Source organism: Salmo salar, chromosome ssa07, assembly GCF_905237065.1.
Source record: "Salmo salar chromosome ssa07, Ssal_v3.1, whole genome shotgun sequence".
Lineage (NCBI taxonomy): Eukaryota > Metazoa > Chordata > Actinopteri > Salmoniformes > Salmonidae > Salmo > Salmo salar.
Genome location: NC_059448.1, coordinates 14,982,319 through 15,000,546, shown reverse-complemented (window position 1 = coordinate 15,000,546; position 18,228 = coordinate 14,982,319). Strand labels below are relative to the sequence as shown.

The window sequence follows — 18,228 nt, the reverse complement described above, 5'->3', positions numbered from 1 at the left end:
GTGTCTCTGCTTGTAATGCTGCTAATAACTAGCATCTTCTAATCAAGCAACTCATCACAAGGAGCACTTAGAGTCAAAAGCTACATAAAACAAATCACGCAATTACCGTACACCGTAATATGTTACGTTTTATTAGCTGTAATGACATGAAAATAACAAGTTGTTATAATGTTTTTGCCAGCAACTTGTTTGGACAGTAATGGAATTACTAGAAGGAAGAAAAGAAAAAATCTCAGAACACTGCTCAGCAATTTGACTGTACTTTCATGGGTACACTCAATATGTCTGTGTAATTGTATTTCTATGTTTCTCTAGGATGCGTCCCAAATTGCACCCTAGTTCCTATATACACTGAGTATACCCCCCCCCCCCCCAGAACAGCCTCAGTTTGTTGGAGCATGGATGGACACTATAAAGTGTCGAAAGCGTCGTGGAGGTGCATTTGATTAACAGCACTGCTCTGGAGTTCAGCGCTAAAGACTAATTCCATTTAGTGACTGTTTCCCCTTAGTGGGAGAATTCTCCCCATAGATAAGGTCCTATACCACACCTACAGGAATTTTCTGTGTCCCAACAGACTGAAAGGGGTTTTCCCAAAATGCCCATAAAATAGGCCTAACCACAATGGTTGAGTTTAACAGCACAATTACGATTGCAGTTATCACTATTATTACTGCCTCCAGAGAGCTGTCTCAGGTCATCTGACACCCACCTTTTCAACCCTATCATCTACACGGAAGCTGATCTCGCGTCAGTGCTTATTCAATGCCTCAGTAGGGTCTAATTTCCATCATTGAAAGTGAGGCTTTTGTCAGTCTGTAGTACTAGACTAAGAAGAAAATGTCTGCACACTTAGTCAATTGGCATTTATGTGATTTATGTGGTTTATATTAGCTAATCTGTCAGTGAAATGGTTATTATTTATCTTCCTGTATCTTAGCAACCTGTTTGGGGCGTGGTAGATTTTGATGCTTCAGTCTTCCGACACCTGTTTTAATTAATTATTACGTAACATATTTATTATCATCTCTGTGTTCCGCTCATTTAATCTGCTCTTTCTCTCTCAGGCCTGGACCTCCCCATGTGCCAGGACAGTCTGGAGTCGGAAGACAATCCCTTGGCGGTCCCCTTCTCCCTTTTCCCTGACCCTTGCCTCTGGAGCCCCAAAACACGTCGCCTGGAGGTCAACGTCATCCCCCGCCCGCGCCCCTCCCCCATCCGACCCCGCATTGACCCCTGGAGCTTCATCTCTGCTGGGGGCGGTGGCGGAGCGTTCGGTGGCGCCCGCAGCCCCCGGCGGTCAGAAAGCCACCCATTGGGGTACCAGCCCTCGCCCACCAACCCCTTCACAAACTGTGACCCCTTCCCCTCCCCGGACTGCGACCCATTCTCCCTGAGAGCCGACCCATTGTCAGGCATTGCGCCCGACACGCCCTCGCCCTTTGACCCCTTCTCGCCACCGTTCCCCACCTCCCGCTCGGCGCCCTGCTCCACCAATGGGTCCCCAACCTTGCCAACGTTCCGGGTGGCGCCCCTGAACCCGGCCGACTCGCCGCTTATCGACCTGGGCTGGGCGGCGGTGGTCGGGGTCAAGTCCCTGGAGGTCACCAAAGAGAAGACGCGACCCGGGAGGACTCTGGGACTCAAGCCCTTCAAGTCCCCCACGCAACCCAGAGACGATCGCTTCTAAACTAAACCTCCAACCCTGACCTTTCCTTTCTCATAGCACAGAGTTTATACAAGCGTTTTTTTTTTTAGGAATGCGGCCCCCAGCACCCTAAATAGACAGATACAGGTTGTATATGTTCTGTGTTAGGAATGAGGAGGATTTGGAGTCCTATTCAAAACAAAAATGCACATGACACTCATGCCTGCCCCTCTTTAGGGGAATTGTGGGAAATGTGGTGCCCAAACAGTGGAGTGGTTTCGTGTTGCCTTAGAAACCAACAAGGAAGCTAAGCCTGACTGCCATCTAGCTCAGTGACAATGGATTGTGGGAGTGGATTTCTGTGCACAACAAACCAACGTCTGATGCCCATTTTATTCCAGAGGATTTCTCGCTCTCCCTTTCTCTCTCATATATATTTTGGAGAGTCAGATCGGTGGGCTTCTCCAGACTCAATCAGAAGTCCCTCTATCGCTTCCACTCCTCTCTCTTACTATTTTTTGAAGTGTGTGGACAATATGAAGCTGGAAACAGCAGCTTGCTTTATCTGTAGCTCTGAAAGCATTCAGGGCCTTGGACATTTAGAGTGCAATTTGCTTTATGAAGCATTTTAAAAGGTTTCTGGTCTTGAGTGGTGAACCTACTTCAGAACCTATTTTCAATGATTTGTCTTAAATGTGCAAAGGACTAGGAGCTAAGTGAAGCTAGGTGCAAGATATGACGATGATTCTGGTCTTACCCTCGACAAACAAAAAAAAGTCTCAAGCATGTTTGTCTCTCTCTTTGCAATAAACAACATGTGATGGGTCAATGTGAGAGAGTACTCCAAGTATGGCTACAGAGGTGCCATATCATCCAATCGAAGTTCCTTAGAAATTCTCTGGATATTAAAGCCAAACAAACCCAGGACCCAGGCATTACACTAGGAAAAAGATAACATTCCAATAGCATTCTGACCACATTCCCAAAATTCAACTGATTTATTTGGCAGGTCAGCCGGCGACAAAGCCTGGGGAGACTAGAGGCGCCTCACAGCACATTCCGTTCATGTGGCAAAGAATGTGACTGCTTCAGCCCACAGCATTATACATGTTTGCCCCTACAGTATGGCAGAGTGGTAGGGTGCATAACTCTAGCCCCTCCCCCATTTGTCCAGAATTATCTACCCGGATTGGTTCTGTCCGACATGGGAATACTGTTAAATCTTGATTGGATGAAATCCTGGAAGTAGCAACTTAAAGAGGATCACTGACTATTACACTCATTTCTTAGTGACTAATTGGCATGTTAGAAGGGAAGCTACAGTATAATAGCCTGCAAACAAATTTGGTTAAGATATCCTCTCACAAAAAAAAACGTGCCGTTAGAATCCAATGGCTGTTTCGTTCTAGGGGAAGAGAGTTTACCCAAGTGGCAAGCTTTGTAATTAGTCTTAATGACTGTGCTGACGAACGAGTGATAATATTAATTAGGATTGTGATAAGGACAGGGTTAATTTATTAACATGGAGATATTTGCCTAATTGATACATTTCCCCCAACATAAAGTTTAGACTAAATGAGTCAGGATCTTAAAGTGGATTTAAGCAGTGCTGTTCGTTTTATCGCATCCATGGCAGGAGGCCCCTTTAATGCGATTCCAGATGATACAGAAGTTCTCGCCTTTAGAGCACTGCCTCATAAGGGCTTGGAATTTTTCCTGACCAATGGACGTGACCAGGGGCCCAGAGTTCTTGGTTCCTGGTCAGGTCACGTGACCAGGGGCCCAGAGTTCTTCCTTCCTGGTCAGGTCAGATGGTCAGCAGAGACTCCTAGCCTTACCCACCACTTATATCCCACTTCTTCTCAGGTCAGGCAAACTCCTCCTCTCTTGATCCAAAGAGATTGGGTCCGTTTTCGCTTCACGCCATTGACTACTGACTGGACTGCATCTCAACCTATAAGGTGCCTCCCCTCTCTACCTCTTCCCCTATGTGATGTGCACATAACTACTTAGAGACATATCATCTTTGATCTTTGTCATCGTTCTTATTGAGATTTGTTTAAGAGGCAGGTGTGGCCTGAGACTACAGCATATGTCAATCCCAAATCGGTCTGTCATCATTTCATATCCGATAAAGAACAAAGTGAGCATTCACTCCAGTCGAAGATGCATGTACAATGGAATTTCAATTGTGCTTGAGTGGAAATAAACAGCTAGCAGTGTCAATGTCTGAGTCGATAAGGGCAGTCCAGTGCAACTGAGTAGGAGTGGTCTAGTCATCACCAAAGGACAAGGAAATGGCCAAGGATTTTTCAGGTTTAGGATTCTAAAAGTAATCTGCAAAAAGTAATTTTATTCCCATTCATAGTATTACATATTGGTATTTCAAAAGGGTCCTCTCTAGGTTTAGTTTGTAGATTTGTAAACCAGCCATGCAGTGCCCTGTGACACTGAATGCTTAAACACACAAAATACGCCCTTATTGTACTGACTTGTGTTCCAACCCAACATCCGTGTGTGTGTGTGTGTGTGTGTGTGAATGCCTGCCAAAAAACTAGTATACATAGAGTGGGGAGAACAAGTATTTGATACACTGCCGATTTTGCAGGTTTTCCTACTTACAAAGCATGTAGAGGTCTGTAATTTTTATCATAGGTACACTTCAACTGTGAGAGACGGAATCTAAAACAAAAATCCAGAAAATCACGTATGATTTTTAAGTAATTAATTTGCATTTTATTGCAGGACATAAGTATTTGATCACCTACCAACCAGTAAGAATTCCAGCTCTCACAGACCTGTTAGTTTTTCTGTAAGAAGCCCTCCTGTTCTCCACTCATTACCTGTATTAACTGCACCTGTTTGAACTCGTTACCTGTATAAAAGACACCTGTCCACACACTCAATCAAACAGACTCCAACCTCTCCACAATGGCCAAGACCAGAGAGCTGTGTAAGGACATCAGGGATAAAATTGTAGACCTGCACAACGCTGGGATGGGCTACAGGACAATAGGCAAGCAGCTTGGTGAGAAGGCAACAACTGTTGGCGCAATTATTAGAAAATGGAAGAAGTTCAAGATGACGGTCAATCACCCTCGGTCTGGGGCTCCATGCAAGATCTCACCTCGTGGGGCATCAATGATCATGAGGAAGGTGAGGGATCAGCCCAGAACTACACGGCAGGACCTGGTCAATGACCTGAAGAGAGCTGGGACCACAGTCTCAAAGAAAACCATTAGTAACACACTACGCCGTCATGGATTAAAATCCTGCAGCGCACGCAAGGTCCCCCTGCTCAAGCCAGCGCATGTCCAGGCCCGTCTGAAGTTTGCCAATGACCATCTGGATGATCCAGAGGAGGAATGGGAGAAGGTCATGTGGTCTGATGAGACAAAAATAGAGCTGTTTGGTCTAAACTCCACTCGCCGTGTTTGGAGGAAGAAGGATGAGTACAACCTCAAGAACACCATCCCAACCGTGAAGCATGGAGGTGGAAACATCATTCTTTGGGGATGCTTTTCTGCAAAGGGGACAGGACGACTGCACCGTATTGAGGGGAGGATGGATGGGGCCATGTATCGCGAGATCTTGGCCAACAACCTCCTTCCCTCAGTAAGCGCATTGAAGATGGGTCGTGGCTGGGTCTTCCAGCATGACAACGACACGAAACACACAGCCAGGGCAACTAAGGAGTGGCTCCGTAAGAAGCATCTCAAGGTCCTGGAGTGGCCTAGCCAGTCTCCAGACCTGAACCCAATAGAAAATCTTTGGAGGGAGCTGAAAGTCCGTATTGCCCAGCGACAGCCCCGAAACCTGAAGGATCTGGAGAAGGTCTGTATGGAGGAGTGGGCCAAAATCCCTGCTGCAGTGTGTGCAAACCTGGTCAAGAACTACAGGAAACGTATGATCTCTGTAATTGCAATCAAAGGTTTCTGTACCAAATATTAAGTTCTGCTTTTCTGATGTATCAAATACTTATGTCATGCAATAAAATGCAAATTATTTACTTAAAAATCATACAATGTGATTTTCTGGATTTTTGTTTTAGATTCCGTCTCTCACAGTTGAAGTGTACCTATGATAAAAATGACAGACCTCTACATGCTTTGTAAGTAGGAAACACTGCCGATTTTGCAGGTTATCAAATACTTGTTCTCCCCACTGTATATGGAATAGGGTGCCATTGAATATAGAGCAGCTCCTCCGCTCTGGGCCCCTGGCTTTTCCCTCTCCCATCACAGTCATCTAAAGCTGTGGCAGGTGTGTTATTGCCTACTATACTAGTTCATACAAGACCCCTGCACTTTAGCCTCAACATACAAGTCAACAGACAACCCCTGTAATTCCCATAGGATGAAACTGAGACTGATGGTCGAAATTGTCGCAAGAGCATCGGTATTGCTGCCTGTCCGTCTGTCTCGTCATGTGTCAGTCTGTCTAGGCCCAAGCCCTCATGTCCGTCTCAGTTCTTCAAGGTCTTATCTGTGATTTCCTTTAGACCACACGCTGTCAGTCGGATGCGTCCAACCCTTTTAAAAGCTATAGTGTAGTGCACAGATAACCCCAAAGAGAGTTTACTCAACTTATGCCTCTCTGCATTTTTGTGAAGTTGTATGTTTGCTTTACTAAGGGCACGGTCACTCTCCACATATGTGATAATCTTGTGTAGATGATCAGTTTGACTATATTTGATCGTTTTAGGTCAAGAGTCAGAGTGATCTGTTTGAGGAGTGTGTTTTGATCTTGGCAAGCCATCAGACAAACAGATACAGTGGAATCTCCACTTCATGTTGGGTGTCATACTACACTGGTAGTGAGATTGAACATTTACAATTTTCTTGAAGTAACTAGCTGTATTTATTATGGATCCCCATAATATATATGCGGTTGCGTTAGCTCCACTCTTCCTGGGGTCCAGCAAAATTAAGGCAGTTATACCATTTTTTTTAAACAATACAATACATTCACAACAGATTTCACAACACAGTAAGTGTGTGCCCTCAGGCCCCTTCTCCACTGCCACTTATCTACAATACAAAATCCGTGTGTGTGTATATTATTGTGTGTGCCTGTGTTTGTGTCTCTTTTGTCTCCGCTGTCCCATATGGTGCAAAGGTCATTAGACGATAACCTTTGGGATGACCTTTTCGGTTGTACACAATTCAAATTCACTCATGATGTCTGGATAGAATCAAAAGTCTACCTTATCTCCCTGGCCTTAACCCAATTGAAAGAAAAAACCCTCCGCCCTTGTTTCTCTCTTTGATTATCTCCATGGTCTTCTAACCTGGTCATGGTGATGACAGGTTTTTGGACAGGAAACTAGATTCCTTGAACGCTCCTAGACCGCTGTCGGGTCGCGCCGCTGGTCCCTTGATTGATGCGGATGACAGGCGGCGCTCCAATAAGAAACTCCTGACGAGTTGTTTGTGACGTGCTGCCCTTTCAGGCATTGCCTCATCCGTCATCGCGAATCGGTGCCCCCCCATCCGTGCTGACAGGCCTGAATGAAACAGAACTTTGCAGAGGAGGAGAGGAAAGTACGCCAATAGGTCTCTAGGACAAATACTGGCTTCATTCATGCATACTTTGTCCATTTGTGTCAAGCTTTGAGTTGTATCAGTTAGTAACATAACCAAATTATTGAAGCTCTTTTATTTTCACTTAACAAATCGCAACGGGTCTATTACGGTAATTGCTTCCTGCCTCAGCCAAGGCATGCTCTCCCTCTCCTTCATCGTTAGTGGAGATTTAGGGCCAGATGCGGCTCATTTACCCATCATCCTCGCTACTTACCTGGACTGAATGAATTAGACGTTCATTCAAATAAACCCGATTTATGGACTCCATTTCCACCCTCTCGTACCCAGCTATTATTACCAGAGGGGGATTATGTCTCTTTGTGATCACCTGCCATGTACTTTTGTTCTGCATGATGTTGTCAAACAAAATTATTAAAGATGACCTTTACCAACCGTGGGGGAAAATAGTCTCTAGGGAGCCAATAATGTCTGTGTGAGGCTAAGCCAATACCAGGTGTAGTCTAGTTCTGAAGCTAGCTCTTAAGTGTATTTCTCATCCGTTTTAGTCTGAAAGCTCTTCAAGGTCACAATCTGTTGTCCTCTCGTTCAAATGATAACAGTTAAGAGGCCTAAATCAAATAAATGAGGCAGATTTGTTTCCAAGACAACCACACTAGACAACCACACTTGGGCTCCCGAGTGGCTCAGCGGTCTAAGGCACTGCATCTCAGTGCCCTACTTCCCTGGATCGAATCCAGGCTGCATCACATCCAGCCCATAAGGCAGGGCACACATTGGCCTAGCGTCGTCCGGGGTTGGACAGAGTAGGCTGTCATTGTAAATAAGAATTTGTTCTTAACTGACTTGCCTAGTTAAATAAAGGTTGAAAATATATACATACACATACACACACACACACACACACCGGGATGATTCAAAATATAGTACACTTTAGAGGGAGCGATTGGCTGTAAACGAAACAATTACACACGCATGTGCTTTTGACACATCTTTGTTAATTGCTCATACAGGTAACGGCTTTCTTTCTTACCCTCAGTCAATAGTCAATCAGGACAATAATAAGAGCTACGGAGGAGACGCATCTAGACCTTGGAACTAAATACCCACAGATTGGTCCATGCGTCATTTTCCCACACATTATGAACTGAACTGAATTCTGGGTAGCTGCTTTATATATTTTTTTATTTAACTAGGCAAGTCCTTACACAAAAGCATATGGAACACATAAACTGAATAAATGTAATTAGAATATCTCTGATGGAGCTGTCAACATTTGAAGGTGTTGACAGAGAGGGTTACCCTGTCAACCTGAATTAGACTGAATCCGATAAATTATCTGATTTCTCTCTCTTTTCCTTTTGGTTCATTTGAGTAAACAGTTCATATGCAAGATATGTGGGGGGTATTTGTTGGTATAGGTCATCTCACTAAAGTCCTGCTTAAATTAACTAATTTAATCAAAATCGTCAAACGGTAAGTAACCTATAAAAGATGGTTTGGATGGTGCAATTCCCTGGGATATGTTTGGACTCACACTCAGTTAATCACAGTACTGTACACAGTGCATTTGGAAAGTATTCAGACATTTTGTTACGTTACAACCTTATTCTAAAATTGATTACATTGTCCCCCCCGCAATCTACACACAATACCCCATAATGACAAAGCAAAAACAGTTTTTTAGAAATGTTTGCTCATTTATTACAAATAAAAACCAGAAATACCTTATTTACATAAGTATTCAGAACCTTTGCTATGAGACTTGAAATTGAGCTCAAGTGCATCCTGTTTCCATTGATCATTCTTGATCATTCTACAACTTGATTGGAGTCCACCTGTGTTAAATTCAATTGGACATGATTTGAAGAGTCCTTTAGGTGCCTTTTGGCAAATTCTAATTGGGCAATCATGTGCCTTTTACTGAGGAGTGGCTTCCGTCTGGCCACTCTACCATAAAGGCTTGATTTGGTGGAGTGCTGCAGAGATGATTGTCCTTCTGGAAGGTTCTTCTATCTCCACAGAGGAATTCTGGAGCTCTGTCTGAGTGACCATCGGGTTCTTGGTCACATCCCTGACCGAGGCCCTTCTCCACCGATTGCTCAGTTTGGCCGGGCGGCCAGCTCTAGGAAGAGTCTTGGTGGTTCCAAACTTCTTCCGTTTAAGAATGATGGAGGCCACTGTGTTCTTTTCGGGATCTTCAATGCTGCAGGAAGTTTTTGGTACCCTTCCCCAAATCTGTGCCTCGACACAATCCTGTCTCGGAGCTCTACAGACAATTCCTTTCACCTCATGGCTGGTTTTTGCTCTGACATGCACTGTCAACTGTGGGACCTTATATAGACAGGGGTGTGCCTTTCCAAATCATGTCCAATCAATTGAATTTACTACACGTGGACTCCAATCAAGTTGTAGGAACATCTCAAGGATGATCATCGGAAACAGGATGCATCTGAGAATTTCGAGTCTCACAGCAAAGGGTCTGAATAGTTTATATATATATATATATATATATATACACACTTTTTTTTTTCAACAATTTTGGAAACCTGTGTTCACTCTGTCATTATGGGGTATTGTGTGTAGATTGAGGCGAATCATTTTATTTAATCCATTTTAGAATAAGGCTGTAACGTAACAAAATTTGAAAAAAGGGAAGGGGTCTGAATACTTTCCAAATGCACTGTAGTACTCCTTACTGTGACCAGCTCCCATCAGCTTGCTATGGAGTTTTTTATATAGGGTGACAAGTGATAGGACATATTTATAATGGCCCTTTTTTTAAAACACTGGACTTAAAACATTTTGAAGAGGGCCAGAGACAGTCTACATTAGGATGCTTGATTGCTTCATATTTTTGGATGACATAGGTTTTTATTGTATTTCACATTAGTTTTTCACTGGAGTATTTAAGATGAAACAGTATGGGCGCTTCACTGGGGAAAACTCTCATGTTCCTGCTTCCAAATTGAACCAAAATGGTTTTGTAAAATCTCTCTAGGCATAAATATTTTTCGAGAGATATCCTTCTGACTTGTACATTGAACAAGATCCCAAACGGAGATCCTTTCGAGGCACCCATACTGAGAGACTGCTATCCACCCTGTAGAGATGAGGTCTTCAGTTTGACTGAAATATGTCTTGACAACAGTGGACATTTTGTGACTTCCTCCCTGTCTCTGTAGAATATATATATTTGCTTTGTGTTTGTTAAACATTCCTTTCTGAATCCATTTTAATTTTCTTCAAAAACATAGGCTATGTGATGAGTGTTGTGTTGCATTTCCTCAAAGTAGTACAATTTCCCAGATTTGGGGCTCTATTCAGTCTGTATCGCTGAAGCGTTACAGATTTCGTGGATGGAAATGTAAAGGAATTTCTGAGTGAGCCGACATACGCAGCATTTACCTTGAATGCTCTCTCTGCCAACGTGGGAACAGTGCCTTTACATTTCAGTTTGGCAATAGGAATTGAATAGAGCCCTTGGTTTCTGCTCGTATGAGTTTGTCGTTGGGCTTTGAGAGGATGTCGTCATTTGTTGAGTTGTTTGTGAAATCCGCACTGGGCTGGGCCTAATCAAAAACTATTTTATTGTTGTGCATCAGAGGCGTGTTTGTGAGAATGTGTGTACTTGTTTTTTTGTTCTTGACTATTTTAATGGGGTTTAACCTGTGGAAAAACATAAAGGATACACTCAAAAAGAAAACGAGACCAAATAAAATCTAACACAACCCTGAGATGTGTGGTTTTGTTATTTTCCTTTGGGGTTTTTCAAATGAAAAGCCAGCAATAATTAATCCATATATTAATCCAAGTCCATTATGTTTTTATATATATAAATTCATTTATTTTCCAAGGATGTGTACCTACACTTCCTCTCTACACCTCATGTAAAAAATAAAAGTCCCCTAAAAGCCTCTTGTGCATGGATTGCTGCCCACAAATGGTGCACATGCAGGACTTTTATTTTGTGGGGAGCAGAGAAGAAGTGACCTGTCAGCTGTAAGGAAGGTTACCTAAAGCAGATCCCTGTTTGGAAAGTCTGTTTAATAATACTTTCCTGTGGATGTTTTGTTACCAGCTGCATACGGACTAGCCACACAGACAACCTGCTGGGGAAATTGAATTTTATTCAACATTTTGGCTCGCAGGGAACTTTTCACTAATAGTCTATGGTAAATTGTCCAACTGTGAATAGCTATAGAACATCTCTACTACACAATAGATTTAGTTAATGCTACAACAAATATCTATAGAATATCAAGCTGCACAATGCATTTAAATAGGAAATAGGCTATTTGTAGGCTATGTGCTTCTTCCACGGTGCAGCGTGTTAGACACGTGAAAGGATCAGCAGTCTTCATCTTTCCCACTTTTTCTGTGTGACAGTGCACATTTCTATGTTATGGCAGCTGTGAAGCCCAATGCTTTTCAGATACACGGGGCGATGACGGGGTGAGGAGCAGTGTGTGTTCACTGGGCTTAGTTCACTGACCCATACGTTCCACACACACACACACATCAGAGTGAGAGTGGGTTTTTGTTCTTCACCGTCAGTGCTTGGTCTCACATCGCCTCGCTTACGTTGTGACTAACCCAGTGCCATTTTGTAAAGACAGACCAGGTAGAAATACATGTTCCCCTGAAACAAAAGAGGACCCCAGAAACAAAGATGGATAGACACAGTCACCTCCAAAATGATTGGCACCCTTGGTAAAGATGAGCAAAACATACTGTATATAATAAATAATACAAATACTGAGCTGTATTGTACGCTCATAAAAATGGGACAATTATACTATGTTATACTAATACAATTGCTCAGAGAAATCTTTTCTTTAACAAAAGATAGGTGTAAATGTTTTTTGACATCGCTGTTTTCAATACTTCTGCGAGGATAACAGCACTTTGACTTTTTCTATCATGTTTTATGAGATTGGATAGCACATTGGGAGGGATCTTAGACCATTCCTCCATACAGACTCTTTCTAGATCCTTGATATCCTTCGGTCTGCGCTTATGTACTGCCCTCTTCAAACCACCGATTTTCAATGGGATTCAAGTCTGGAGACTGAGATGGCCATTGCAAAATTTCTTTGTAGATTTTGATTTTCTGTGCTTGGGGTCATTGTCTTGCTGGAAGATCCACTTGCGGCCAAGTTTCAGCCTCCTGGCAAACGCAACCAGGTTCTTGGTTAATATGTTCTGGTACTTGGTAGAGTTCATGATGCCAGTGCAAGCAAACAGCCCTATAACATCAAAGATCCACCACCATATTTTACAGTAGGTATGAGGGTTATTGTCTGCTTATTTCGAGGCCAAACCCACCACGGGTGTGCGTGGCCAAAGAGCACTATTTTCATGTCGTCTGACCATAGCACCCGGTTCCAATTCAAATGCCAATGCCATTTAGCAAACTCCAGGCCTTTACATGTGTTGGTTGCTCTCAATAAAGGCGTTTTATGGCAACCCTTCTAAATAGCCTATTGGCATGGAGGTGGCGTCTAATTGTAGATTTGGAGACCCCAAGATGTGACCAAGTTCTGTAATTCTCCAACTGTGGCCCTTGGACTTTTCTTCGCCTCCCGAACCATCTTCCTCACTGCGTGGGGACAAGATCCAACTGTCTCCTCTACCATGTAAGTTTACCACTTCCAGTCCTTTTAAACGACTTAATTGCACCCATTGCCTGATTTGTGAAAGTCAACAACCATTCGTCTCTTCATTTGTGACTTCCTTGCCTTTCCCCATGGTGATGGATGACAAAGTGATTTTTCATGCGTTTTACCAGATGTTTAAACCCCAGTGAAACCGGAATCCATGGAATGCCACAATACAGTAAAATGTTAACGCAGATTACGTTTTGTTTTATTTTATTTATAAGGGGTGCCAATCAATTTTTTTATTACTTGTTAAACAAAATGTGTTTCTCTGAGCAAATGTATTAGCATAACTTATTATGATTATTTATTATATAGAGTTTTTTTTGCTCATCTTTATCAAGGGTGCCATTCATTTTGGAGGTGACTGTATATGGCTGGCTCAGATATTCAATGCAGCGTAACTAAATGGCATGTTCTGCAGTGCATATACACTGCCCTAAAGGAAAACTACACACCAAAAATATTTTGGGGATATTTGTTTCATTAGTCCATTGTTGACATAGTCCCAAAATGTTTTGCTTTTCAGCAATCCTTTAAGTATCTGAGCCAGACGTTTAGAGGAACTGTACATTAATAATATGCTGCAGCTAAACTCAGTACGAGCTTGATTCAGACTTAGGAAATGTACACCTTTCCTGTGCACACCTTTCCTGTGCACACCTTTCCTACTCACTTCTCAGTAGTTGGTATTCAAACGTACCTTTATACAGGTGCATAACGGGCTTTGCAGGCGTGGTTGCTTTGCATTGTCAGCACCAATACTCTTAAAAATGCTTTGCTCTTGTATATTATTTAGGATTAGGAAAATCGGTTTGGAGAGCCTTTACGCATGAAATATATTGGTGAATCAAAAATAGTGGTTTGATTAATCCCGAAAGTTGCCATGTTCAATCCGTGAACTATTGGAAGCTGAGAAGTGTACAACAGGGGTTTAACAGTAGTCCTATAAATGTACCCTACTAATCGTAGAACTGTGATGATAACGGTCCAGTCGTCGTGAACCGTGCTCCAGGTTTAAACTGCTACGTATGGTCTGCATTCCATAACGATTCAAATAGGCTACATGTCTCAAATGATTGCACAACTTGTAATATGTTAGCCTAGTTGGATCCACTATTGCAATCCTCAGGAACAACCACACTAACACGACAGAGGGAAGTGTTCCCCCAAGTCACTCTATATATAAAAGGTGGGAAACTGTTTCAGAATTGAGGTTATTTCATGTTGTGAGGTCTAAACATGCAAATGAGCTCTGATGTGACTCCAAAATGCAGTGCCTTTATGTTTCTAGAGACGTTATCATTAAATCTTGCCTTCAGAAAGTATTCATACCCCTTGATTTACTCCACATTTTGTTGTGTTACAGCCTCAATTCAAAATGGATTAAATATATATTTTTTTCTGAGTTAGGAAGGACGGCAGTATTTTTGTGGTAACTTGGTTTATTGATACACCGTCTGAAATGTAATTAATAACTTCACCATGCTCAAAGGGGTATTCAATGTTTTCTTTTTAAAATTTTCACCCATCTAACAATAGGCATTGCAAGGCATTGGAAAACCTCCCTGGTCTTTCATGTTATTAACATGTTAACCACTATTATTGCACACAGAGTGAGTCCATGTAACTAATTATGATGAGTTGTTAAGCACATTTTTACTCCTTAACTTATTTAGGCTTGTTTTAACAAAGGGGTTGAATACTTATCGACTCAAGACATTTCAGTTTTCATTTTTTATTCATTTGTAAAAAATTGAAAAACATAATTCCACTTTGGCATTATGGGGTATTGTGTGTAGGCCTTGGACACATCTCAATTTAATACATTTTAAATTCAAGCTGTAACACAACAAAATGTTGAACAAATCAATGGGTGTGAATACTTTCTGAAGGCTCTGTATCTAAGTACTACTCTGAGACTTTGCACTTTAAAACTCTTACGCCTCATAGAATGTCAATTCGCATCCAAAACACACAGAGAAAGCAATTATTGCATCCCAAATGGCACCCTATCCCCTATATAGTGCACTACTTTTAACCAGAGCCTTATGAGCCTCGGTCAAAAGTAGTGCACTATATAGGGAATAGGGTGCCATTTGGAAGATGCATAAAAGGAGTACCCTCTGGATGTATGACCCTCTTCCATCCCGACCAATGTCTTTGAGGCTCTCACTGTTACCATGGACACCATGTGAAGTGAACGTCTATAGGTATCTGTGCATATTTCTATGATATTTATGTATTTGTTCTGTTTTATTTTACCTTTGTTTTTAGTACATAATCATTCAATGCTAGAAATAAATGTTTTACATTTCCCCCCAAATCCTACTTTCAAGTAACAAAATACATTTTTCTTATACTATATTTGACAAATGATTTGCAGAATTTTAGCGTGGGTAGGCCTAATACATTGAAGCAGTAAAAATGTAATTAAATCAGAATCCCGACTCATCCAAAGCACTCCACTCAAGGGAGGACGCCATCCTCATCATTAATGAAGAATAGACACAGACTTTCTCTTAGCATTCCGATCTGCTTCTGTTCTGGTGATTCTCCTTTCAACTGATTCCTTTTCTTTCAGGGAAATCTGAAGGAGTGGAGAACCTTGAGCCCTATGCGAGATTACATTTGTTTAAATCCAAATCCTTAGAGTGCATTTCCCGGTTCATCAAAGCGTAATGTTAAGAAGATGATTAACGTTGGGAGAAAACTTGGTAAAAATTATGATTTTTATCTTTGACGGGTGCTTGCAAGTTTTCTGAGGGAAAGAAAGGCTTCTAAACTTTTTTACTCCTTCTGATTTGATAGTTTGCTGGCTTTCATTTTGTATTCAGGGATGATTTTAACACAACCACACCAATGAACTGAACTCCAATGCCTTGCAAAAATATAATTGGGTGAATATGTCATTCCTATGCCGTTTGTAGTCCGACTGAAAAAGTAAACAAGACCAAATACATTTTTTCTGAGGGCCTTTAAGTTGAGGCAAATCGAGCTAAATTGTTTTCTTTCCGGTTTTTTTATTATCATCATTTGTTAGATTAACTTCCTACAAGATCAGAAAAGTATGAACACACAATTATATCATCATCATAAAAGGGGTAGTTCTATATTAGGAAAGTGCATTTAGTTTAGACAGCATCACCACTTAATCACACTCCATGCCCACAGGCCACTCCATGCCCACAGGCCAGTCCATGCCCACAGGCCAGTCCATTCCCACAGGCCAGTCCATGCCCACAGGCCAGTCCATGCCCACAGGCCAGTCCATGCCCACAGGCCAGTCCATGCCCTCAGGCCAGTCCATGCCCTCAGGCCAGTCCATGCCCACAGGCCACTCCATGCCCACAGGCCACTCCATGCCCACAGGCCACTCCATGCCCACAGGCCACTCCATGCCCACAGGCCAGTCCATGCCCACAGGCCACTCCATGCCCACAGGCCACAGGCAGAAGCTATCTATACTCTAAAGGCTACTCAAAGGAAGGATGTGGCTAGCCCTCGCTCAGATTCCATGTGGTGGTCAAAGATGGTGGATAAATGAAGATAGTTCATACAGGCCTTTTACCGTTGGGAAAAAAATAGGTGTGTTTCCCATAGACACCAATGCAATAGCATTTGGGTCTGGTCCACTTAGTTCATTGACTTTCTTTGACCCCCCCCCCCCCCAAAAAAAAACAGCAAGTGGGGTGTTTTGCTTCCTCTTCTGTCTCTGGTGGTGGGAGGGCTGGTTGTTTGGTGTGCTCAGAGAGGAAGTGAGAGGTTTTACTCTGCCCAAAATCTGTCCATGAAAACAAGCCTACGAAGTCAGATAGTTGAGAGAGTCAATGATGAGAGCGTGTCAAATTTGGTCAATTGAGGGCTTCCACCATTTTAAAGTAGTCAACTGGGTGGGGATTCCTATGAGTTAGGAGCAATCAGCCAATGAAGAACAAAATTCACTACTTTAAAATGGAGATAGCATTGGCAGCGCCATTGAGGCTGTCACAGACACTATAATGGCACAGATACAAAGATGAGTCTTCTATCTATCTCTATGGCCTGTTGTTCACATACGTTTATCTGCACTCTCATTGGCTAGAATGGTCCCACCTGATCTCGCCACCGTTCCATCTTTGAGGTCACTTGACTATCTTGTCAATATAATTGACAATCTTTGGTGTGTTGCTGCACATGGAGACCGGACGTCCCTTACATTTATCTTGGCCAGGTCGCAGTTGTAAATGAGAACTTGTTCTCAACTTGCCTACCTGGTTAAATAAAGGTGAAATAAAAAACATTGAACTACAGGGTTTTCACTTTATCAAGGATAGCCTGGACAACAGGAGGTTGGTGGCACCTTATTAGTTGGGGAGGACGGGCTCGTGGTAATGACTGGAGCAGAATCAGTGGACTGGTATCAGATACATCAAACACATGGTTTCCAGGTGTTTGTTGCCATTCCATTTGCTCTGTTCCGGACATTATTATGAGTCGTTCTCCCCTCAGCATTCTCCACTGGCCTGGTGTACATACATAATATTGCTGCGTTCAAGCAAAACAATAGTGAAATTGAGTGATATTCAGTGTGCATTCCAGGCTATCCTTTGACATAGAAAAACTGAAAACCACGTAGGTCAAATAAAGTAACTTCCGGTCCCCACGTGCAGAAACACAAAAAGAGGGGATACTATGAGGGTCAAAATGGCCTGTTTTCTGAAGATGGACAGCAGAGGGCAGTGTTTCAACGTGCATCTGTTGTCAACAACTCCAATTGCATGGTGCACATTCAAAGATTCTCTGAATTAATTTATAATAAAAAAAAAAAACATGTATTTAGATCACTTGCACATTTCGATGGATCTATCCAGGCTAAATGACAAAACATACACAATGTTTAGGCCGTCGTCATCATGACTCGTTACTGAGCTTGTATTCTTCTGCTGATCAACGCCTTCCATTAAATTGGTCAAAAGATGGCTTTCACTGCGGAATAATCAACTGATGTGTAAAGAAGATAGAAGCATTGTTCAATCATAGTGAGTTATGTTAAGCCAAGACTGCATATTGTTAGATTGAGAACAGCAACATTACAGAAGAAAAATGCTTTGTAAAGCCTGCCTTGTAGAATTCTACTGTACTTTTGAAATTACTCTTTTGCCACATACATTATCTGAAAAAGATGGCACATGGCGAAGAAAATGATCCTGGTTAAATGTCCTATTAAATCTATGGCAGAATGTATTTTTGGATCAAATACTCAATTATAGAGAAGTTATTCTCTAAACACAAGACCATGTTTTTGCACTAGTTATAGCTCCACTGAGAAGTATGCCAAGCCTCCTTTTTGCAATTTGTCACGATATCTTGACCATGTCCTTAATACAAGATTCTA

At 42.3% G+C, this 18,228-nt stretch overlaps 1 protein-coding gene across 1 annotated transcript in view; it reads left to right on the top strand.

Moving 5' to 3' along the window:
* The window catches only part of LOC106608687 (mitogen-activated protein kinase kinase kinase 11), a 42,464-nt gene extending 38,590 nt beyond the window's left edge, over positions 1–3,874 (top strand). Inside the window, exon 10 of the mRNA XM_014206786.2 lies at positions 1,068–3,874. Within this exon, the coding sequence (XP_014062261.1) occupies positions 1,068–1,690 (623 nt within the window). The 3' untranslated portion in view covers positions 1,691–3,874. The remainder of the gene's footprint in view (positions 1–1,067) is intronic.
* Positions 3,875–18,228: the final 14,354 nt, after the last annotated feature.